The sequence below is a fragment of the Paroedura picta genome, chromosome 3 (assembly GCF_049243985.1).
Source record: "Paroedura picta isolate Pp20150507F chromosome 3, Ppicta_v3.0, whole genome shotgun sequence".
NCBI classification, from domain to species: Eukaryota; Metazoa; Chordata; class Lepidosauria; order Squamata; family Gekkonidae; genus Paroedura; species Paroedura picta.
Window position 1 is genome coordinate 5568019 of NC_135371.1, and position 24060 is coordinate 5592078.

Below are 24060 nucleotides of genomic sequence, written 5' to 3' on the forward strand. Positions count from 1 at the left end.
GGGGGGGAGCATCTCATTGGGACCCCTAGCATAAGTGTTTTTCTTGCTATGGCGGTTTCAGGGTTGCATCTAAATTTTCCATCCGAAATGTTGGCTGATAGGCCTCGGCCTTCAAGAAACAAATCTGCCCCCCAAAATGCAAAGAGATGTCACTTCAAGCGTCCTTAAAGAGGAGAACGGGAGAAGAGAGGCTACGGCACTGATCCATGCGGGAAACGCATTGTGCAGGGCCTATAGCGCATGCTGCATGCGCTGAATGTATAAACCGGACCTGCAGGCATGGATGGGCTTTGTTGCCCCGAGACAGAACATCGTGGAAGCATAAAATGGAGGTTTTCATGTTCTGGGGGGGGAAAAAGAGTCCAACGCACCATCTAGAGCAAAAATGTTTTTAATTTATAAACACTAAAAAAAAATCAAACCCATATTATGCCACAAGAACCTCTGACCATTTTGTTCCCACGTATCCTTCAACATGAAATTACCTTCAAGCAGTACGTAGCGCAAATTTTATCGCCGTGTGAATGTACCTCCAGGCCTGCCACATGATTTCGGGAGGGGGTGGCCGATCCCTATCGTTTGCCTGGGCATCTCACCCTTGCAGGTATATTGCCTTAGAACATGGAGGCTCTATTCTTGGATCTCACAATTAGCAGCTTTTTTCGTGGACCTGTCCTCCGTTCATGTGTCTAAACCTTTATTTAAAAGCTCCGTGGCCGTCCGTCTTGTGGCAGTGAATTTCGCAAGTTAAATATGCATTGCGTGGCTTTCTTTTACATTTTCTTAAAACAACTGCAGGTAGACGGAAGGAGGTCATCTTCCCACTGCATCTTAAATGTTCTCAGGGGGGTAAAGTACTATTTACTCTACTCAAGCATTCAGAACTATACATCTCAGGTTCGCCTCTTTTTCCCCGCCACTAAATTCTTTACTTGTTCATGAGAGGGAGAGTACTTCAGCCCTTTCCTGTTACTTTTTGCCATCTCTAGAACAGCTTTATTGGGAAAAGCTCAAATGTTTGAGATATCCAGCATATTCTACCGATTTCTTTTTTTTCTCTAGCAAAATAGCCAACTGATCGAGGAGGACGGGACTTCAGGCTAGTTCCCGTGTCCTTAAGAGAAATCTAATATGCAGAAAACCAGCCAATGAAAAATTTCCACACGTCAGCATGGTCACCTACTCACCTCCGTAGCTCAGGGGTGGCTCTCCAAGGACTACAATTACCATAAGCCCTTGCCCGCATGATGGCAGCAGGGGCTCATGGGAATTGTAGTCCATGGACATCTGGAGAGCCACTGGACAGCCGCCCCTGTTGCACATCGTGCTTGCGATTAGAGGCAGGTCTCATGCAGGAGTCACAAGCCAGCAGGTGGTGACACTTCCCTCCATCCTAACAGGTAAATCCCCGGGTCTGCAGATCAAGCAGCAGAAGAACCATCTGGACTTATGTATCTGGTTAGCTTTCAACCCTCAGAAGTGGGGGCAGGGATCTAATATGGAAAACCACATCTACTACGACAACACTGCCCTCCACCCGGAATGCCCCACCAGGGCTCTGGGGAACCCTTGCGTTATGTGACAGCTCCCCAGAGGTTACACTACCTTTCCCAGAAATTCGGACAGCCGCTGACATCGCTAGACGTCACTGGAGGCCACTTCCCCTGGCGTAGTCGCTTTCTTCGCCATCGAAAAACGGCAAACGATCGATGGGAGTGATCGGCTGGCTCCCCTGTCTTACTTCCATGCCCACTTCACCCCTTCTGGAGTTCCCCCGAAGGCTGAAAAAAATATCTCAGGGGCTACACTCAGCCAAAAGGGTGGGAAAAGCTGCACTGCATTAAATGTGGCCAAGAGCAAAAGTCCAGCTCTTTCAAGACTAACAAAATTCACGGCAGGACTTTTGGGAGTCACTGCTCAACCTGAAATAGTGTACGGTGATTTGCAGACGCAATTAATGGGCCACAAGCCTCGGTCTTGAAGGGGCTCCTGGATTCTTTTCTGCTGCTACAGACTAACTCAGCGAGCCATTGAAATGTGTTCTCAAGCCCCCAGTCTGTTCCTGTTTGTCTCGATCTGAATTGAAAAGCTTAATCTGCTGATTTTTTTGTATATAGATTAAATACTTTCCAGTCTACTTTAGGAAGGGGAGGGGGAGGGGGGAAAATCAAGGTTCAAATGGCTGACAAACTTCCCAGAATGCTTTGCTTCTCACAGTAGGTCGACTTAAGTCTTGTCTCCATTTCTTTTATTGCTGGCTGGAAGGTGGCTTTCCTTTGACCCCGAAATTCAAGGTCAAACCTAATACCCAGTTTTTAAATATTGCTTGTTAGTCAACAAAACTTCATTAATAGACAAGTGATTTTCATTTTGACTTGGAAGGAAGGAAAGGAAAGGAAAGGAAAGGGAAGGAAGGAAGGAAGGAAGGAAGGAAGGAAGGGAGGGAGGGAGGGAGGGAGGGAGGGAGGGAGGGAGGGAGGGAGGGAAGAAAGGAAGAAAGAGAAAGGAAGGAAGGGAAGAAAGAGAAAGAGAAAGAGAAAGAGGAAGAGGAAGGAAGGAAGGAAGGAAGGAAGGAAGGAAGGAAGGAAGGAAGGAAGGAAGGAAGGAAGGAAAGGGAAGGAAGAAAGAGAAAGGAAGGGAGGGAAGAAAGAGAAAGGAAGGAAGGAAGGAAGGAAAGAAAGAGAAAGGAAGGAGGGAAGGAAGGAGGGAAGGAACGAAGGAAGACTTATTAAAGAACCGATAAAGCACCAAGAAAGGAATTTCACATACAGAAACAAAGAATTTTTGTGAAGTCGGGGTTAGGTGGGGTGAAATGTCTTGTTTTGGCAGCTAGCTTCAAAAAGGCCGTCCGGTGTCACGTCTCCACAAGGTAGTCGAGCTGGGATTGAGCCCTGTGCCTTCGGATCTCCCAACGGGCTAAAATATCATGGTGCCTCCTCACAGAATCGTAGCTCAGTGTATCAGTAACATGGGCTCATTGCCCAGATAGATCTTCCCGCATCTGACAATCTGAGGCTAAAACTTCCAAAAGATTCTTCAGAAGAATTAACAAAAAAACACCCCAAAATTCGCATTTTTTTATGATGGATGAAGTGTCTTGGAGATGAAAAAACAATCTGGGGGGATACAATATTTATTTACTGTTCTTTATCATATGGCATGTATGTAACATAGCCAGAAGAAGGTCCTAAGATTGTCTCACTACAGGCAAGAGATCACCATAAGAGGTTTGCCACTGCCTGTCCCCGTGTCACAACCCTGGTATTCCTTGGATGCCGCCCTTCCAATCGATTAGCCAGGGCTGACTCCGCTTCGCTTCCGTGATCTGACGGGATCAGGCCTGCCTGAATATCTAGTAAAGCTAAGCGCACCCAGATCTGGTCAATGCTTAGGAGAATATCTTAAGAAGCACCGATGTTAGCAAGGCAGGCGGTCACTATAATTAAGGGCAAACCCAAATCCGTTTAAACCAGGGGCTACAAGACATTCTACAGCTCCAATGATGCCCGCAGCATCTCTGCATGAGTCTATGGGCAGGTAATTTTGCTACCTTTCTGCCTGGGCCATGATTTCCCGCCAACCAGGAAGGGGAGGGAGAGCCAAATTAGCCCCTCAAATGCCTCTGCATGAGTCACTGCTCCAAACGTGCTTCTTTCCAAGCAGGGAGCAGGGACTCGTACGCCAAGGATGAGATCCTGCACATCCTGACGCTACAGGAAGTTCAGTGGGGCTCTCTTTTTCCTAAACAGCCAGCATAGGATTACAGAGACAGGGGCAAGAGACTCCGGCTTTTGAAAGAGAATAAGCAACGTGTTAATCATTGTCCCCCATATGGTGATTCTCAAGAAACCCTACCAAAAACCCATTCAGAAAGCCTAAGAACTGCAAGAAAGATAAAAACCATCACCAAGGTTCTAGTCCTCTGGACTGCAAAGATGGGCTTTGAAGGATTTGTTGAAATCTCCAAGGCTGGAAGATTTCCAGACCAACAGGAAGGGAGGAGAGATTCTGGCAGTGCATCACTAATTCATTACCCAATCTCTAAGCTGAGCACAATCCAAATAAATCAAGCAAATGATTTACAGATTTTGAAGAATCCAGGTCTGCTGGGGACAAGCAGTGCTAAGGGTTTCGAAATACACCATCCTAAAGCTGACCCTAGTGGTGACTCTGTTTGGACCAGACCGCTTCCATACGCAGGTGAGGGAATCACTTGACTCCTCTGCGTAGGAAAACAAGTCTGTAGGCAGAGAAATCTAGCGTGTCAGGGTTCTGCCCAAATCTTCTGACTAGCTAGCTTTCTGCATGCGGGGATCTGGAAGGGAGTCATCTAGTCATGCGAGCCCTTGTAAGGGAAGTCGAAACCGAAGTTATCCTCCTAGTAAGAACTCAACGTTTCTGCCGATACATGTTTCTGAATTGTCAAATCAGGGAGCAGTCCCTGGGAAAGAGATCAGCAGGTAAGATGCCTGAAAAACGGAGATGCAAAACTTCTGAGAAAGGGAAAGATCCTACAGTACACAACGCCAGAGCGGCTTTCTCCTCAACAGGTGAGGCTTAGCACAGCAGCCCCAAAACTATTTTGCTGACCCCCCAAGAAGCTGCAGTGAATATGAGGCAAGCGCGTAATTCCCTACTTGGATATGTCTAGTGGGGAACAGGAAGAAAATCTCCCATTCTACATTTTTAAAAATATATGTTTTGGATGCCAGAAGTTCGTGGAACACTGAAGTAGCTACAGGAGAAGGTGAAGACTCCCTCTCTGGTTGGCTGGAGAAAGGCCGCATTCTAGCTTTTTTCCCATGCCTGGGTGGTCTTTAAGAAGCCCTGCTGGATCAAACCAGTGGCCCACCTAGTCCAGCATCCTCCTCGGAAAAACCTCCATATTCAGGGGCACTAATCCTCTGAATGAGTCCCAGAGCCAGGAGGCCACATCGGGGGAAGGTCTTGTCCTCCCTGCCCTATAGCTGGCCACTTCTGAGCTAGGAGGCTGGATTCGGTGGACCATCGGCCTGATCCATCAGGGCTCTTCCGATGTCCTTAAAATCTTCATTACCAGTGGTGTCCGGTTTGATCACCAGCTAAAGGACATTAGATGCCACCTTCCTTTGCCCGAGAGCTGTGATGAGCCGGAGCCGGAGCAGGAGTGAGCTAGCGATGGACCAGCGGTCTGAAGTGGTGACAAGGCAGCTTCATCGGATCAAAGCCAATTCTAGTGAAATGACCCCTTTTCCTGGTATGGCCAGGGCTGGGTTGCAGGCGGGTTCCTTGCCCTCCCTTCACTCCTAGACAGGTCAGGCAGCTCCCGTTCAGGAAACATGAAGCGGAAATTTCACGCAATCTGGACGCTGGGGGAGCTCATGCAACTACTGCTGCTGGGAACAACCGTCCAGGGAAACAAAGAGAGGTTTCCAACAGGGAAGAACTGGTGCGGTTAGACTGGGCCCAGCGAGGCTCGAGTTCGAATCTCTCCTCGGCCATGACGAAGCTCACCAGCTGACTTTCAGACGTTCAATCTCAGCTACCCCGCGGGGATGTTATGAGGATGAAATGCAGGCATGGGGGAAAAAATAACTAAAACACCCCTCTCCCGCCCCGTGCTCTCCGGAGGACAAAATCTGGCACCGGAAACCGAATCCGTCTCTCTCAGCAGTACTACCTCACCGTTTGATGCCAACGAAGAGCCCACGTTACCGTGATAATCCTTCAGAAACCCCGAAAGGAAGGCCAGTCTCCTTCGTCCAAGTGCTGGGTGGTGGCGAGAGAAGACGGGGGAGACCCGGGTTCAAATCCTCCACTCCGCCGTGACTCTCTCGGGGGCCAGTTCCTCTTGATCTAACCTACCTCGCAGGGGTGTAGTGAGTATAAAACGGAGGAGGGGGAAAACCACGTCACCTTTGTGAGTCCCCTAGGAGAAGATATATATGTGGTAGGAGCTCTGTGGGGAGCCCGTTTTCTTTCCCCACGACAGACCGACCGTGCGCACAGACCTTGGCACGGCGAGGGATGGCTAAACGCTGCCTAAAACGGGTGACCTTTGCATGCTCCTTTAACCTATTCTGCACGCCCTTTTAAGCCACGTCGTCCTTTTGGGTCTCCTTCTTCTGGGGCGGGAAGCCTCTCGCCTCTCGGTCAGTGATGATGCTTGATGAAGTTCGAATTGTCGCTGAAGCGTTTCCCGCAGACCGAACACTCGTAGGGCTTCTCCCCCGTGTGAATCCGCTTGTGGACGATGAAGTTGGAGTAGTCGCTGAAGCGCTTCCCGCAGCCCAGGCACTCGTAGGGCTTCTCCCCCGTGTGGATCCGCTTGTGGCGGGTGAGGCTCGAGCCGGTGTTGAAGCCCTTCCCGCAGTACGAGCACTTGTAGGGCTTCTCCCCGGTGTGCACCCGCTGGTGGATCAGGAAGGCGGCCCGGCTGACGAAGCTCTTCCCGCAGTCCGAGCAGTTGTACCACTTCTCTCCCGAGTGGGTACGCTCGTGGGCGATGAGGTTCGACCGCCGGCGGAAGGCCTTCCCGCACACGTGGCAGCCGTGGCCCCGCTCGCTGGGCGGGGCCGCCGGCGGCACGAGGCTCTCGTCCAAGTCCTCGTAGGTCCCCTGCGAGTTGATGAATTGGCCCACCCCCTTCTCCAGGCGGTTCTCGTACGGGCTCTCCGAAGCTTCCGCCCGCTCCGGGCAGGGGGAGGCGTTCGGTTCCGCTCGTCCGGACGGCAGCCAAGACGGGGCCTTCCGCCCTGAGCTTCCGAGCGGGTTTCGCGCCTTCCTGCAGATCTTCTCGTTGTCCTCACCTGCCGGCAGGAACGCATATGGGACAAAAACGAGGGTGAAACATCCTCTTTGCCGAGGAGGGGAACTTGGCATAGCCTGGTTAGACAGAGTGGTCCGGCAGTTAGGTTGGTTTTTATACCCCATTTTTCTCTGCCCGAATCGCCTTCCCTTCCTGTCCCCACAACAGACAGCCAGAGAGGTGGGTGGGGCTTAGAGAGCTCTGACAGAACTGCTCTGTGAGAGCAGCTCTGACAGGACTGTGACTAGCCCAAGGTCACCCTGCTGGCTGCATGTGGAGGAGGAGTGGGGAGCTGAACCCAGCTCTTCAGATTAAAGGTTGCCACTTTTAACCACTACACAATGCTGGCTCTCCACTACACTAGAGAGGGTCATGCTTTCCCCTCAGAGGTCCCTGAAGGAAGGTACAATCACATTCCATATCACGTGAGACCTTGTCCGCGTGGCTCTGGTTGTCCTGGCTCCATCTCACATATCCTCCTAGACTGCCCCTTATATGAGTCGCCTTCCCTTTCCTCTCCCCACAACGGACACCCTGTGCGGGAGGTGGGGCTGAGAGAGCCCTGAGATTACTGCTCAGTCAGAACACCCTTATCAGTGCTGTGGGGAGCCCAAGGTCACCCAGCTGGCTGCATGTGGGGGAGGGCAGAATCGAACCCAGCTCACGAGATTAGAAGTCTGCACTCCTAACCACTACAACAAGCTGGCTCTCCCATGGCCCATCTTAATACTGAACAGAATCTTTTTAGCTGTATCCACATATGCTTTATGCCAATTGAATGGTCCCTGACTGATTGACTGACAGAAGCATTTACAGACAGTGGCCTGGTACAAGAAGTACATCAGCAGCGAATGCCTGACTAAGATTTGGTGGGAGGCTGAGATCTCCCCTCAGTAGACCTCCTCCCCAGAGGCAGAGGAGGCCAGGAGTCAACTCTCAGGTTGTGAATCAGCCCCAGCTGATGCCCCTCTCTTTCCGGTCTCAAGAACCCAGCAACTCCAACGCGTTAACGGTCCTTACCCAACAAGGAGGCCTCCGCACCGCCCTCCAGCGTGAGCTCCCCGACCTGCGGCCTTTGCCAGGGGTCCAGTAGCCCCTTCTGCGGTGGGCTTTCCTCAAACGGAGACATCACCTGCAACAGGAGAGACGGTCAGGGGACATGCATAGAAACGCCCCGATGTGTGTGTTTCCCAGCTTGCCAGGCTGCAGGGAGACAACAGGGGTAGTCAAACTGCGGCCCTCCAGATGTCCATGGACTACAATTCCCAGGAGCCCCTGCCAGCGTTTGCTGGCAGAGGCTCCTGGGAATTGTAGTCCATGGACATCTGGAGGGCCGCAGTTTGACTACCCCTGCCACAGACATTGTGAGCTGTGACCCTTTCTGTCCCTGTTAACATACAAAGTTAACGCATCCTGGATCACGGCAGAAGTCCACCTAGCAGTGTACATGGATCTCAACCTTTTGGGGCTTACGGATGCCAGACCCCTGCTGGGACAAGGCCAACTCCCGCTGAGGCGCTGTTCCCCCCGCTTTGGGGGTTTCAGAAAGCAGGGGCAAATTTCTCCCAAAACTGCTGCTTTGGTGGTGATCCATCTCCCCACCCACCCAACCCTGCCCCCGCACTCATCAGGACCGGGAAGAACGTCCCCATGTGCTGATGTCACCCGGAAGCGACGTTGGCACCCTGGGAGGTGACGCTCTGGATTTTGGGCAAAACTCTATGGTCTGAGGCCGATTTTTTTACCACAGAGTTTTCCCAAAAGCCGGACGCTCTTCTGGGCTTGGGTAAGTGGTGGTGGAAATTTCCTGGAGCAGCCCTATTTAAGCCGGTGGGGATGTCTGCAATTCTAACCCTGCATGGTGGGTCCAGCCACAAAATGGCTGCTGGAGGAGGTAGAGAGGGCCACAAAATGGCCCCCACGGCTCACCTTCAATCACACGGTGAAGGGTCAAGGACTGGGGTGGCAGCTGCAGCACACACAATGGCCTTAAAATCCGCCAATCACATCTCCGATGGCCAATCAATACCCTTGATGGACAGAAGGCTTCCAAAAAACACCTGGTGGGCCCCAGGAAAGCACCCAGGGAGGGACTGCTCTGTGAGAACAGCTCTATCAGGCCTGTGACAAGCCCAATGTCACCCAGCTAGCTGCACGGGGAGGAGTGGGGAATCAAACCCCGCTCTCCAGATTAGAAGCTGCCCCTCTTAACGGCTACACCAAGCTGGCTGCAATTTTGGGACCCCCAGCCTTATATCAAGGCTCAAGGAGTGAGATTTCCGTGAGCTTACCCCAAGATCTCCTCTAACGGACACCGGCACGGCTCTCTTTCCTCACCTGTTCCTCTCGCGCCTCGTTCTCCTGCTGCTTCAGCAGGAAATCTTCGGCCAGGATCACGGCCTGGGCACAGGTCTGGGGGCTGCACTCCGCGATCCAGCTCTGCATCTCCGGGGGCAGGACGGCCAGGAACTGCTCCAGGACCACCAGCTCCAGGATCTGCTCCTTGGTGTGCCTCTCGGGCTTCAGCCACTGGTGGCACAGCCGACGGAGGTGCCGGCAAGCTTCTCGGGGCCCTTCGGCTTCCTGGTAGGCAAACTGCCGGAAAAGCTGGCACTCGATGCGTGAGCTGACGGGCTCTTCCGCCAGGACCTCCCCCGGGGCCTTCTTACCATCCATTTTGCCTTGGGCCACCAAGCTTTCTTTGGCCTGGAGGTTTTCCACACCGAGGAGCTGCACGGCCCTGGGAAGCCGGCGAGAGTCGGCTGTCCCCTCAAACGGGGACCGAAAAGCCTGAACGCTGGTCCTCGGACGGGGCCTGGGGACCTGCGGGCTTTTCCGTTCGGCGTTCGGGGGCTCCAGGGCTTTCATGAACTCCTGCAGCTGGGACTCCCACTGCCTCTGGAGGCCCTTGCGTTGCGCCCGGGTCACTTCCTCCGGCACGGTCCTTTCCCAGAAGTCCTGGAGGCTCTTGGCATGGGCGAGGTGAGGGCCCCCTCCTCTGGCCTTCCCTGGCTCACGGCCGGCCGGCCTTGGTTCCCCTGTTTTCATCCGCTTCCCTTGCTCAGCCTGCGAGAGGCCCGGAGCTGATGCGTCCGTGCGTTCTGCAGCCATTTCCTTACGCGGGGCAAACGCAAGCAGGGTCGATGGGCAGTCCTGGCTGTGTTGTTGAGCCTTCAACTTCCCACGGCAGTGTGGCGGCAGGCGGGGAAGACTGCTCCGTCCGAAACCAGAAGCCGGGCTTCTCCCTGAATGAACGACAGGAAGCAGAGAAAACCTGAGATGGCCACAGCTCGTCTGCCTCAAAGCCCTGTCCCATATCTTCTAAATACTCTCGTTTCACTAGCACAACAAGCCTTGAGGGTAGGCCAGCTCCACTTTTCCTCTGTGGCTGGCAGTCTAACCCCGGCCTTTAATGGTGGGAAGAAGAAGGGAGAGGAGTTGGAAAGCCGCTCTGGAACTCCTTCGGGTAGTGAAAAATGGAGTATAAGAGACCAGGCACAATCATCTCTTGCCGCATTCCCCAGAATGTGCTGCACGAATAAAGCGGACAATTCCAAAATTGTAACAAATTGTAACAGAATCTGTCCAGTGGCTTAATTAAGTATAAGAAGATAAAAAGTCTCTTATCTCATTTATTTAGACTTTGACTCTGCCAAATCCCCAGAATGTCTGGTATTCAGAGGTACACTGCCTCTAAATCTGGAGGTGGCACACATGCAGAATGACAGATTTGGAAGAGGCCACACAGGCTATCTAGCCCAGAACCCCTGCTCAATGAAGAATTAACCTAAAGTATCCAGGAGAAGTATCTGTCCAGCTGCTGCTCGAAGACCACCAGTGAGGGGGAGCTCACCACCTTCTTGGGCAGCCCATTCCACTGCTGAATTACTCTGACTATGAACATTTTTTCCCCAGGAGATCTAGCTGGGACTGTTCTAGACATAATTTAAACCCAATAGAGCGGGTCCTGTCCTCTGCTGCCAACAGGAACCTTTCCCTGCTCTCCTCCAAGTGACAACCTTTCACATTCTTAAAGAGAGCAAATCCTGTCCCCTCTCAACCTCCTCCAGGCTGAACCTTCCCAAGTCCCTCAGCCTTTCCTCGCAGGACTTGATCATCCTCATTGCTCTCCTCTGCCACCTCTCCATTTTGACCACATTCTTTGGGAAGTGAGGCCTCCAGCACTGCACACAGGACTCCAGGTGCAGTCGGACCAAGGGGGTATGCAGCAGGACTAGATATAAGTTGCCTTATACAGGAACTTCAACATCATTACCATCTATGCAGACAGTGGCTCTCCAGGGTCTCAGACCTCACTGACAAACTGCTCCTTTAACTGGAGATGCCAGAGTTTGAACACGGGACCTTCTGCGTGCCAAGCAGATGCTCTCGTGCAGAGCCATGGTCCCTCCCTTCTCACTTAAAGGTAAAGGTATCCCCTGGGCAAGCACGGAGTCAAGTCTGACCCTTGGGTGACGCCCTCCAGCGTTTTCATGGCAGACTCAATACGGGGTGGTTTGCCAGTGCCTTTCCCAGTCATTACCGTTTACCCCCCAGCAAACTGAGTCAACCTTGAGCCGGCTGCTGGGGTTGAACTCCCAGCTTCATGGGCAGAGCTTTCAGACTGCATGTCTGCTGCCTCACCACTGTGTGCCACAAGAGGCTCATCCCTTCTCACTTATTGGGGCTAATATAGACTTTTTCATCTTTTTACTGTTGAGAAACTGCTGAAACATTAGGTGTGTACATGCCCACCTCGGGCCCCTTCCCTTCTCACCCCCTCCCAGCCCATCACTAGCCATTTTGGGAGGGGGGGTCAACACTGACACATATGGTCGGTCATATAATATATATAATATATATAATTAACTCCCACCCATTAGGGACACCCTTCCAGAGCCCTCGAGAAGCCGCAGGGTTTCACTAAACCCTGGAAGAGAAAGCCATAGGAAATATTACGGCCAAAGGAAAGACCTTTCTTATTTTAGAAGCTTTTGCCCATCCGGAGTCCCCTGCCCCATCACCGGACCACTCTTCTAGTCCTCCTCAGAGGTGACAGGGAATCAATGTTCATTTCTGTCCGCATGCGCACACATTGGCTTGTAAGTAAAAACCAACGCGCATCGCTTCCTCTCCCCAAAAGAGACACGCTGGGAGGCAGCCGGGGCGGAGAGAGCTCTGGGAGAACTGGGACTGGCCCAAGGTCACCCAGCTGGAGAAAGACCAGGGGAATCAAACCCAGTTCTCCACATTGGAGCCTGCCGCTCTCCGCCACCAGTCTGCTCTTGAATCGGCAAGACAGTCCGGTCCGTGTCCTTTCCCTTGCGTGGGGTTTGCTCTTCCTGGCAGCCGCTTTCCAGCTTTGCAATTCTTAAAAAAGGATTTTAATTACAGGATGCAACCTTAAAGAAAACATGAAGTTAGGGCAGCAATGCCTTTGTCCCAAATGGCAGGTGACGCTTTTCATAGGAAAGGGAGGAGGAAAGGAGCAAAAAACACACTTGGTCCCCTAATGTCGCCTGCAGCTCCCGGCACGGCTACAGGGGAGGGCTGGAAAGTTGGCAACCGAGGACTTTCCCGGCTCCTCGCCGCCCTGCTCCCTGGCCGTGGGGGGGCCGCCTCCCCCCGCCCCCCAAAATGCACTTTGGACTCACCTGCTCTCCCCCCCTCCTTCCCTCCCTCCCTCCGCCGCCCCGGAGCCCGGAAGAAGCCTCCGAGGCACAGTCTGGGAAATTCAAAGGCCACTTTCCCACGGTGGGCGGGGCCGGAAGTGACCTCATCTGTTTACATCCCGCCCTTCCCCCTCCACAGCATCCGGTCCTCTCTAGGGAGGGCGCTCGTTCTACTTAACCCTTGGGAAACCCCCAGCTCTGTGTGTGTGTGTGTGTGTGTGTTTGTGTATGTGGGTGTGTGTGTTATTCCTTCAATGCACAGGGAGGGATTCAAGTGGGGTAGCCGTGTTGGTCTGAAGTAGCACAAGAAAACAAAACCTGAGCCCCCGGGGAGGGCGGTATATAAAATAAAATAAAATAAAATAAAATAAAATAAAATAAAATAAAATAAAATAAAATAAAATAAAATAAAATAAAATAAAATAAAATAAAATAAAATAAAATAAAATAATGAATGAATGAATGAATGAATGAATGAATGAATGAATGAATGAATGAATGAATGAATGAATAGTCTGGTGGCACCTTTAAGACCAACAAGGATTTAGTCAAGGTGGGAGTTTTCGAGTGCAAGCTCGGGGAAAAAAAGGAAGAGGGCTTGCACTCGAAAGTTCCCACCTTGACTAAATCTTTGTTGGTCTTAAAGGTGCCACCGGACTCTGGTTTTATTATAACGACAATAACCTTAATGTGATCACAACAATAACATTAGAGAATGGTGGAACTGCAAAAGAGCCTCAGCTCAAGTCTTACTGGGACCCAGTGGGTTAGGCGGATTGTTGTTGTTGTTGTCGTTGTTAGGTGCGAAGTCGTGTCCGACCCATCGCGACCCCATGGACAATGATCCTCCAGGCCTTCCTGTCCCCTACCATTCCCCAGAGTCCATTTAAGTTTGCACCAACTGCTTCAGTGACTCCATCCAGCCGCCTCATTCTCTGTCGTCCCCTTCTTCTTTTGCCCTCAATTGCTCCCAGCATTAGGCTCTTCTCCAGGGAGTCGTTCCTAACTCTATGGACAGTTAGGCAGATTAGTATCATAGAAGGAGGGGGGGGGGCTCGGGGGCCAATTGGAAGCAATGGTTCGGATCGACCTCAACCAAATGCCTGGTGCAGGAGCAAGTGGACATTGTTATTCCCTGCAAGTAAAGAACATCCCGTTGAGCCTCTGCTTAAAGAACGGCACGTTTTTCTCCAGGCTCTTTGGCAACCCAGTTATGGATAAGATGAGACTCTTCTTCACAATCTGAATAGGGCATCTGTTTAAAGCAGGGGTAGTCAAACTGCGGCCCTCCAGATGTCCATGGACTACAATTCCCAGAAGCCCCTGCCAGCGAATGCTGGCAGGGGCTTCTGGGAATTGTAGTCCATGGACATCTGGAGGGCCGCAGTTTGACTACCCCTGGTTTAAAGTCTCGTTTCTGGAGGGGGAAAATGGCCCTGGTGATGATTGTCTTGCCTTGCACACACACACATACACTTCTGTATGTGTGTGTATACATACACAAACACTTTGATGCATATTCTTACATCTACACCAGGATTGGCCAAACTGGGGCTCTCCAGATGGCCATGGACTACAATTCCCATGAGTCCCTGCCTCGGACTCTTAAGTCCTGTTGTCGGCCCTCGAGAGGAACAGGTTGGCCTCTGGGTGAGACAGGATGCTGGACCATGTGGACCCCTGGTCTGATCCAGCAGGGCTCTTCTTAGGTTCAGGAGGGGTCACGGCCAGGAGGGCTGCGGGTTACACCCCTCTTACTTTCTCTGGGGTGAATGAGCAATGGGAGAGGCAGGTTCTGCAAGGACTGGTGGGGGAAAAGGAAATCCCACAGGGTCCCACCCACCACCAATTTTCATATGCCTTTTTGCTGCACAAATCCAGTCATTATTGTTATTACTGGATGTATTACCTGCCGCTCCCAGCAAACTGGCTCCCAGCGGGTTACAGCATTAAAAACCCCACAATAAAATATAAGCATCCCCAACTAAAAAGCATTGTTTTGCTGTACTTCCCCCTGCGCAGAAATCAGTGGGTCAAGATGGCTTGGTTTTTATACCCTGTTTTTAACTGTCTGAAGGAGTCTCAAAACAGCTTCCCTCTCTCTCCCTACTACAGGCATCCTGGGAGGTAGGTGGCACTGAGAGAGCTTTGGCAGGACTGCTCAGGGAGAACAGCTACAACAGGACTGTGACTGGCCCAAGGTCGCCCAGCAGGCCTCATGAGTTCCAAAGTGACACGTAATCGCCTTCCCTTCCTTTTCCCCCCAACAGACACGCTGTGAGGTATGTGGAGCTGAGAACTCCACCGGAACTGTTTAATCAGCACAGTTCTAACAAGATTGTGACTGGGCCAAGTTCACGCAGGAGGCTGGAGGAGTGGGGAATCAAACCCAGCTCTCCAAATCAGAGCCTGCCGCTCTTAAGGATTACACCAAGGTGGCTCCTGTAGTACTAAGGCGTTAGTGGAACAGAATCGAATGGTTCACTTTTTGGTGATGGTTGCTTTTTTTAAAAACCCGAAACTTGATTTTTGAAAAAAGCAAATTCCTCCCAGGTTTACAGAACTCTAAACTGCGACTGTGACTGGTTGCAATATGTGCCTCCACGCCACGACTCTTCTTCTCCTTGGTTGTCTCCCTTCCCAATATGTGTCCTGCTTAGTTTCTGGGATCTGACACGATCGGGTGACCCCCGGGATATCCCAGGTCAGGTGTCTGGCAGAAAGGGATGTCACGTCACGCTGCAGCTGACCCGTAAGGTTTTCAAGGCTCCAGATGTTCAGAAGGGGGCTGCCATGGCCTGCCTCCATGGACTGACCCTGGTATTACTTAGAGCAGGGGTAGTCAACCCGTGGCCCTCCAGATGTCCATGGACTACAATTCCCATGAGCCCCTGCCAGCGTTTGCTGGCAGGGGCTCATGGGAATTGTAGTCCATGGACATCTGGAGGACCACGGGTTGACTACCCCTGACTTAGAGATCTCCCATTCAAACAGCAGCCAGGGCTGACCCTGCTGAGGGCGCGAGATCTGAGGTCCACCCTGGGCTATCTAAGACCCTAACAAAGCCTTCCTCAGGTTTCTTACCCTTGAGAAACCCTTAAAACATAGTTCTGGCTTCGGGAAACCCCAGAAGTAGCATGATTGTGAAGAATGTGGCTGGGAAACAGAGCCGTGTACATGCCCATCCATGGCCCTTCCCCTTCCCACCCTCTCCAGGCACATTCAGAGGAGGGGGGGGAATCAACATGACCATGATCAGTGTTTTAACAAGAAATTTTAAAGTAGAAAAAATTAATTTACTCTGTTCCATTCAGAAAACCCCTCCAGGGCCATCAAGTAACCCTGGTTGAAGAAGCCTGGCCTGAAATATAGGCACTTTCTTATCTTGAGGTCTGCAATTGGCTGGAATTGTACACACAGGGATGGATCCAGACTCAGCTTTCTGCCAGCAGAACGGAAACCTCCTGTCTCTCCTTCGTCCCACTCCGTAGCCCGCCGGTCAGCATGAAACAACGCTCCCGTGGGATCAAGGCCCGCCAAGGAACGACATGAGGGGGGCTGTAGAAAGAAGTGGAGCTCTTTTTTCACATCTCATTTTCACGACCTTGAAAGAGTCCCCAAATAACTTGCAAACAGCTTCCCCTTCCTCACCCCGCCACCCGGCGAGGGAGGTGGGGCTGGGAGAGCTCTGAGAGAACTGCTCTGGAAGAACAGCTCTGAGAGAACATGATTCTGAACCTAAGTTCACAGAATCAAGTTCTCTTGGAGCTGTTCTTGTAGAGTCGTCCTCTCTTATTATGAGTGGGTGGGCAGAAGGGATTGCGTCAGGGCTTGGCTCTTGGGGCCCTTTTTTTCATATCCAGGGAAATGCTAAATACCGCTTTGGGGTTGGGGTGCAAATGTATTTATTTTCTATCCCGTCACTCCCACAAGGCCATACTGGCCAGGGATTCTGATTTTTTTTTTTCGGGGGGGGGGGCTGGGGGGATCATCTAGGCATGGAACTGGAGACCCAGTAGGTGGGAAGGTAGTTGTGAGTTTCCTGCATTCTGCAGGAGGTTGGTCTAGATTAGCGATCCCCAACCTGTGGGCCGTGGACCACATGTGGTCCTTCGATTAATTGTAGGTGGGCCCCGAAGGATGCCTTCTCCCCCCCCCCCCTGGCCCTTTACTTCATCCCCCCCCTGGTCTTTTACAACACACTTCGGGTGTCATTGTCTCCCATCACTGCCAGATGGGACTGTCTCGTTGCAGAGAAACAAGCTCAGGGTTCCCATTGATTTGTCATTGTCATGAGTTAGTGAATACTTTCATGAGTGAAAATAAAATGTTCCTTGTGTTCATTGTTGTGGCGTGTCTGTATCTTATTTTGAAGGGATGTTTAAACATTACCAGAGCGATCAGAGAGCGTTAGGGCAGTGGTTGAGAGTAGAAGAGTAAACTACGCCCCGCCCCCCCACCGGGCCTCAGTAAAAGACATTGAGTGGTCCCCAGTGAGTGGTCCCCGGCGTTAAAAAGGTTGGGGACCACTGGTCTAGATCCCCCTAGAGATACCTTCCAACTGGCCCAAGGTCACCCTGCTGGCTGCAGGTGGAGGAGGAGTGGGGAATCCAACCCAGTTCTCCAAATTACAGGCTGCCACTCTCCACCACACCTCCTCTGGGAAAGGAAACCAGTGGAATTTGCTGACAGACAGAGCATGGGAGCATCGCAAATGTAAAACCCAGCCCCTCGCTTCACGATCTCTTGACATTCTTTATTTACTTCTCCCGGCTTCCAAACAGGCCTGTGAGCCACCTGGCTGTCACTCCCATTTCCCCGGAGGGGAGGAAGTAAGGCTGACAGACAGTGACTCCCCCCAAGCCACAGAGTTCGTCCACGGGACAGGCGGCTCCTCGCTTAATCGAGCTCCCTTCTCCCCCGCCGCACCCGTCCCGCTGCTCTTCCCGGTTTCCGAGCACTTCAGGGCTTTCTCGCCGTTGTGGGTCCGCTCGTGCCGGATGAGCGTCGACTGGTGGCTGAAGCTCTTCCCGCACTCCGAGCACGTGTACGGCTTCTCGCCCGTGTGGGTCCGCTTGTGCGCGATCAGCGAGGACCGGTCGCTGAAGCTCTTCCCGCAGTCGGCGCACGAGTACGGCTTCTCCCCGGTGTGAGTCCGCTTGTGGGTCGTCAGGGTGGACCGGTCGCTGAAGCTCTTCCCGCAGTAGGGGCACTCGTAGGGCTTCTCCCCCGTGTGGATCCGCTCGTGCTTGACGAGGTGCGGCCGCTGGCTGAAGCTTTTCCCGCAGTCCTGGCACCTGTAGGGCTTCTCCCCGGTGTGCGTCCTCTCGTGCAGGATGAGGTGCGATCGCTGGCTGAAGCTTTTCCCGCAGTCCTGGCACTTGTAGGGCTTCTCCCCCGTGTGGATCCTCTGGTGGGTGATGAGGACGTTCCGTCGGCAAAAGGTTTTCCCGCAAACGGAACACTTGTACTGGGTCTCTCCCGCCAGGGCCCTTTCGTGAACAATCAGGTCCGATTTCAGGCGGAAGACCTCCCCCCACTCAACGGATGTGTTCTCCTGCCCGCCCCGAAGGGGTTTTGGTCGCTCCGTTGTGCTCTCCTCAAGATCTTCGTAGCCTCCCTGAGAATTAATGAATTTGCCTCCTTCTTCCGGCCTCAGGCTGAGGCGCTGCAGGCTCTTGGATCCGGCTCCTTGCACACAATGGTCCTGCTCTGTTTCTCTCACCGGCAGCACGTATGTTTCCCCCTCCTCCAAATTTCTGGACTCCATTTTCTGCTGCTGGCACACGGCCTCAGGAACGGCTAGAATGGGGGAATGAACACAGGTGTGCGTTGGCTGGCTTGAAGAAAAAGGGAATCTGTAATCTGTAATCATTAATAAAGCCAGTAAGGGGTGCTGGGAGGAGCTGGGACTCGCCACCTAATCACCAATCAGGTTGGCTGTCTCATTCCTGATTGGCCGTCTGTCTAATGAACGGCCAATCAGAAAGGATGTCCCACCCCTGGTTGCATCCCCTCTTACTTCTTCCATTTGGAAGAAGTTCCACCCCGGAAAACAGGAGCTAGGAGGGAGGGCGGAGGGCCTGAGAGCTCTGAGAGAAACTGCTCTGGGAGAACAGCTTCTAACAGCACTGTGACTAGCCCAAGGCGTGTGGACTAGCCCAGCTGGCTGCATGTGGAGGAGCGGGGAATCAAAACCGGCTCGCCAGACTGGAAGCTGGCTGGCGGATGGGAGTTGTTAGCTGTGTTAGCTTGTTGCCGTGATAACAATGAAAACCTTAATAAAAAAGAAAGAAATTAGACAATCAAGGGGCCACCACCAAGAAGGACCCAGGCTCTACCAACCACTCCCCTTCAGGTAAAAGAACTCCTTACCCAGCAAAGGGCCATCTCTCAGGTGTTCTTGCTTGATCTCCCTGGACTGAGCTCGCTTCCAGGTATCCAATGGAGCACCCTCTGTCTCGGGGCAATCCCGTGCTATGTCTTGGCGTGCACCCAAACCCTGAAACGGCACCAATGAAGAAGGATAGAAAGGGGTCATCAAATTATCTCCAGCACATTCATTTTTTTTTCATGCACGTGGATACATTGGACAGAGGGTGGTTTCAGACTAGAACTTTTAATTGTGGTGCTCAGCTGTCCCTCTTCTGTATCAGGCTGCCTATTATTATTATTGTTGTTGTTGTTGTTAGATATATTACCAGCCACTCGCAGACAGGCTGGCTCGTGGTGGGTTACACACAGACATTCGAAACAATAAATCAATTCCCAATTAAAACCCCGTAGAATGGCAGAAAATGCAAAAACAACCAGCGGAAAGGTAGTCAACTTCTTGTCCTCCAGATGTCCATGGACTACAATTCCCATGAGCCCCTGCCAGCGTTTGCTGGCAGGGGCTCATGGGAATTGTCGTCCATGGACATCTGGAGGACCACAGGTTGACTACCCCTGGTCTAGACAGCCCCCACTAACAGCCGGGGTGACTAGGAGAGGGTGTGACAACCGACCACGCCAATGGACCGGCGTGGGGCATAGCTTGCAGGGGGGCAGCCCCATCTGATCTTCTACTAGCTTAAACCTTCTCTGTCCCCAACCCTCTCACCTGCATGTCCGGCCTCTTCTCCTCTCGCTGCCTCTGCAGGAACTCCTCGGCCAGGGCCACTGCTTGGGAGCAGGTCTCCGGCTTGCTCCCCCGGACCCAGCCGTGCATTTCCTGGGGCAAGATGCTTAGGAACTGCTCCAGGGTCACCAGCTCCAGGACCTGCTCCTTGGTGTGTCTCTCCGGCTTCAGCCACCCGCGGCAAAGTTCCCGAAGCCGTCCGCACGCCTCCCGCGGCCCCGCGGCCTCCTGGTAGCCAAACTTCCTGAAACGTTTGCGCTCTGCTTCCAAGCTCCAGACCTCCCCTGTCTCTTCCTCCTCCGGGGTTTCTTCCTTCACTTTCCCACAGTTTGTCTGGGCTTTGGTCAACACCCCGTCACCCAACCGCTGGGCTTCTCTGCTTAGGGACGACGGCAAACAAATTGCCCGCTCACTCCTCGGATGTGTTTTGGTGCCTGTCAGTCCAGCTGGCAGTGGAATAGCCGCCCGCACTCTCTCCCGTGTCGCCGGTCCAAGAAGCGTTGAGTTTCTCCCATCCAGCTGAGAGGAGTCCATGACCTTCAAGAAGTCCTGCAGCTGGGCCTCCCATGGGAGTTGCACCCCCTTCAGCAGCTCTCCTTTAACACGCTCTGCTGGGTCTCTTCCCCAGATCGCCTGCCGGATCCCAGCCTGGACAACGGGATGGCCTTTCCCGGCCTCCGGCTGAGGCAGGTCTGGCTCCTCCTCTTTCATCTTCTGCTCCAGCCCAGACGCCATGGGTAGACTCGGGCTTGACGTCTTTCCGAGCTCCGTGGCCATTTTCCCTCTTCTCCTACAGTGTGGGCCAGACTGGGACAGCTGCAAGCCGAATTTTCTCCTCAGCTCTCCGAGATACCACCGGTTCCAGCAGGGCGGGTGGTCACCGGCCGTGCGTCTCGCATGACAGCCAGGAGGTTCTTTCCTGAAGGAGAACAACCATTGCCAAGGGTGACTGCAGTGCGCTGAGGAACCGCCTCCAAACTCAGCCGATATGATTCCAGATGATGCCCCATTTCTAGGATCCCTCCCCACACAGAAAGTGAAAAAAGCCAACATCTATCATAATTATTACTAATTTAGTGAGGGTGGAAAGGCGTACACCTTGTCACAATACGTGAGGTGTGCTTGTGGAACCCTGACTAACCTCCCCCACAACAAAGGTTTTATTTATTTGATGCGGGTTTTCTGGGTTGTGTCTCCGTTGTCTGGAGGTTTGAGTCCCTGACATTTTGCCGGTAACCGTGGCTGGTGTCTTCAGAGGTAGGACACGGCAAGATGGGAATCTCTCCGTACCAAAATCCACACAGCCCGGAAAAAAAAACAGACCTAGATCATGGCAAAATGGGTCTCGTGGAGAATTTCAAGTTCCAGGCCAGCATGATTATTATTAATAACTGGATTTCTATACCGCCCTCCCAAGCCGGCTCAGGGTGGTGTACATCGTGCCATTAACAGTAACAATGTAATTAAAATCAACATAGTAAATATTAAATATTAAAAATATAAAAGATATGGGCAGACTAGCAGCATCTGTTTGTTATCCTACTGCCCAGGGACTCTCCCTAGATCAGGAGTAGTCAAACTGCGGCCCTCCAGATGTCCATGGACTACAATTCCCATGAGCCCCTGCCAGCATTCGCTGGCAGGGGCTCATGGGGATTGTAGTCCATGGACATCTGGAGGGCCGCAGTTTGACTACCCCTGCCCTAGATCTTTTCCAGGCTGGCTGTCTCTGCAGGTTGTTTTTGTCAGGGGGGGGGGCTCGTAGTAAAAAGTCTGTCCCCATGAGGTTTGGGTTCTAGGTCAGTGAGGGACGCCTGTCAGCGAAAGTCGACAAGGCAAGTAAAAGCCATTTTGGCCTTCACTTACAATGCGGCCTTCAAAAGCCCCATTTTCTGGGAGGAACAACCCATTCGTTTAAGAAATGCAGGGGTGTCATTCGATGGCAAGAGGGCTACACACAGCCCTCCCGCTGGGTTACGTCTCTCAGACACACCTCGGTGCAATGGAATGTCAATTCCGGAGCACTGACCAAGGGAGAAGGTGATACAGTTTCCACGCTTTCTTGTTGGTTAAGGTACATATAATTTATTTTTAAGGTCTCTTCATAGAGTTAAAGATCTCAAGCCTAGCTGAAGGCACGTGGTTCTCCAGGGTGCCAGAAATTGAGGTCTTTCACATTACCTCCTGCCAGATCTCTGAACTGGAGATGCCAGGATTCGAACCTGGGGCCTGCGTGCCAAGCAGATGCTCTGCCACTGAGCCACAGCCTCTCCCCAATCAGACCCTTGGCCCATCATGGTCAGTATTGTCTACTCAGACCAGCAGCAGCTCTACTGGGTCTCCAGCAAGGGCCTTTGACATCATCCACTGCCTCGTCCTTTTAACTGGAAATACCAGGGATTGAAACTAGGGACTTCTCCATGCCAAACAGATGATCTACCACCGAGCCACAGGCCAATGTAGTAGTCCTGTGGCATTTTCAGTTCCTTTTACATTGTTCTAACTACAAAGGGAGTGAATGTAGTTTCAATCCGAGTTGTCTTAAACCCCTCCCTGGCTACACTTGCCTCTGAAAAAACAAGTCCTCCAAATTTAAGGTTCCTGTTTGCAACCCCCCCTGGCTGAGAACCTATACGATTCCTGAGAACCTATATGATTATTTAAAATCCATATGCAGCCTCCACAGAAAGCCAGCCGCGTGACTTTGGGCTAGTCACAGTCCTTGGAGGGCTGCTCCCGCAGAGCAGTTCTCCCGGAGCTCTCTCCGCCCCACCTACCTCGCAAGGTTCTGTTGTGGGGAGAGGAAGGTAGGGGTGATTGTCAGACGCAGGGCAGTGAAAAGCGGGGGAAATTACAGCCAACCCTTCTTCTTTGGGCAGTGAAAAGCGGGGGAAATTACAGCCAACTCTTCTTCTTTGGGCAGTGAAAAGCGGGGGAAATTACAGCCAACCCTTCTTCTTTGGGCAGTGAAAAGCGGGGGAAATTACAGCCAACCCTTCTTCTTTGGGCAGTGAAAAGCGGGGGAAATTACAGCCAACCCTTCTTCTTTGGGCAGTGAAAAGTGGGGGAAATTACAGCCAATTCTTCTTCTAAAATATGGGAGCTGCACATCTGCTTTGCAGCAAGCTTCGTTATTACAGGGGGATTTCGGAAGAGAACAAAAAAAAAGGGCAGGGAAGGCAATGAAAAGGCGAGATCCGTTTGCAAGTTTATTGCTTTTAGGCTCCCTTCTCTGCAATGCCAAACGCCCCCAGATCGCAACCCACACGCCTTCCAACCCACCTGGTCCTTCCAGGGATTGCTTCCTCTCGCCCCCTTCCCTCTGAATGCAGCCCCGGCGGTGCACGAAGAATTCAAACTCCGCTTGATTTTCCCACAGTGGCAGAGAGGAGGAAACGATCATAGAGAGACCCAGCAAAAGGCACACGCAGCCACAACTTCCGGGATCCAAATGAAAGGGGCCACGGGACCATAGAGACCGAAGGCCAGGGCGGTGCTGCACGCCCCCTAGTCTCTGGTTGGCTGCAGGGAGCCCCTCGTCGCCTGCAGTTTGCAGGGTGGTGGAAATGCACGCCCCCCCCCCCAAAAAAAAATCGACTTAAAGGGATCACGGGCTCGCTAGGTCAGATCTGTGCAATCCTGTGCAATCTTTCTCTTAGGGCAGTGGGCTCTCCTCTGTTCTAGCAGCTTGTGCTGCCTACGAATAAAAGTGAGAAGCGTTTCAATCTTCCCTGGGCATTCGGTGGGAAAGAGTTCTTTTGTTGCAAAGGGATTTCAGAAACAAACTTTGAATTGCAAAATTGCAAGTTATTGCAATACTCAGGACAATGGAACCCCCCCAGGGCTTAACAGAGATGTTGGGTTCTTCTTTCACTATATTTGTGAAGTCGCTCAGTTCTCACTTTCCCCCAGAAATTAAGCTTTGTTGGACATAAAGAGGCCATTGGACTCAAACTTTGTTCTCACAGCTCTTTTATTATCTGTATATGCTAATTTGCTGCTCTTCACACATGTTGCCAAATGCTGTATTTATGCATCTTCTCTGCTGTATTTATGCTGTATTTATGCATCTGCTGTATTTATGCATCTTCACTCGAATTATCCCTACCTTGCAACTACACTGTTCTGCAGGGTTGTCATAATCCTTGCTCCTCCAGCATCCCTCCAGCTTGGGAGAGGGAGATCGCATCTCTGGACTACACTGCAAGGCCGTTGTCCCACCACCACCAGGATTTCTACAATGTGGGCAGATTGCTAGTTGCTGGGCTATTGTTAAGATGCCAGTTCTAAATAGGTACACAGACTCTTACACAGGCCTTTTTGATTCTGTATACCAAACTGGGCTTGAAGGAAGCTGATTTATTTCTACAGCATTTCTCCCTTTTAGCTAATTCTCAGCTGCCCTCAGTGGTCCACCATGGCAGGGTGTGTGGAGAGAGGAAAGGGAAGGCGACTGTGAACCACATTGAGACTGCTTTGGA

The 24060-nt window shown here is 52.1% G+C and overlaps 1 protein-coding gene across 2 annotated transcripts; it reads right to left on the minus strand.

Annotated features, from left to right (window-relative positions):
• Positions 1 to 375: 375 nt before the first annotated feature.
• Positions 376 to 23017, minus strand: LOC143834058 (zinc finger and SCAN domain-containing protein 26-like). Of its 2 annotated transcripts, XM_077330617.1 has the most exons (5): positions 22862 to 23017; positions 19562 to 20498; positions 18835 to 18961; positions 17412 to 18261; positions 376 to 6520 (listed from the first exon to the last, which is right to left on the minus strand). In XM_077330617.1, the coding sequence occupies exons 2-5, from the start codon at positions 20354 to 20356 to the stop codon at positions 6133 to 6135; spliced, it is 2160 nt and encodes a 719-aa protein (XP_077186732.1). In that variant the 5' UTR covers positions 20357 to 20498; positions 22862 to 23017; the 3' UTR covers positions 376 to 6132. The 2 variants fall into 2 exon arrangements, with proteins under 2 accessions (XP_077186732.1, XP_077186731.1); XM_077330616.1 differs by lacking the exons at positions 17412 to 18261; positions 18835 to 18961; positions 19562 to 20498; positions 22862 to 23017 and adding exons at positions 7808 to 7919; positions 9125 to 10032; positions 12442 to 12542 and having other exon boundaries at positions 376 to 6788.
• Positions 23018 to 24060: the final 1043 nt, after the last annotated feature.

Excerpts from the sequence above, each read along its gene's own strand:
- LOC143834058 (XM_077330617.1), bottom strand. The coding sequence starts at position 20,356 with ATGGCCACGGAGCTCGGAAAGACGTCAAGCCCGAGTCTACCCATGGCG. Across the intron at positions 18,262-18,834 it reads GAGAGATGGCCCTTTGCTGG|CCGTTCCTGAGGCCGTGTGC; the intron begins GTAAGGAGTTCT and ends CCCCCATTCTAG. Across the intron at positions 6,521-17,411 it reads AAAGCCCTGAAGTGCTCGGA|GTGCGGGAAGGCCTTCCGCC; the intron begins AACCGGGAAGAG and ends CGGCTGCCACGT.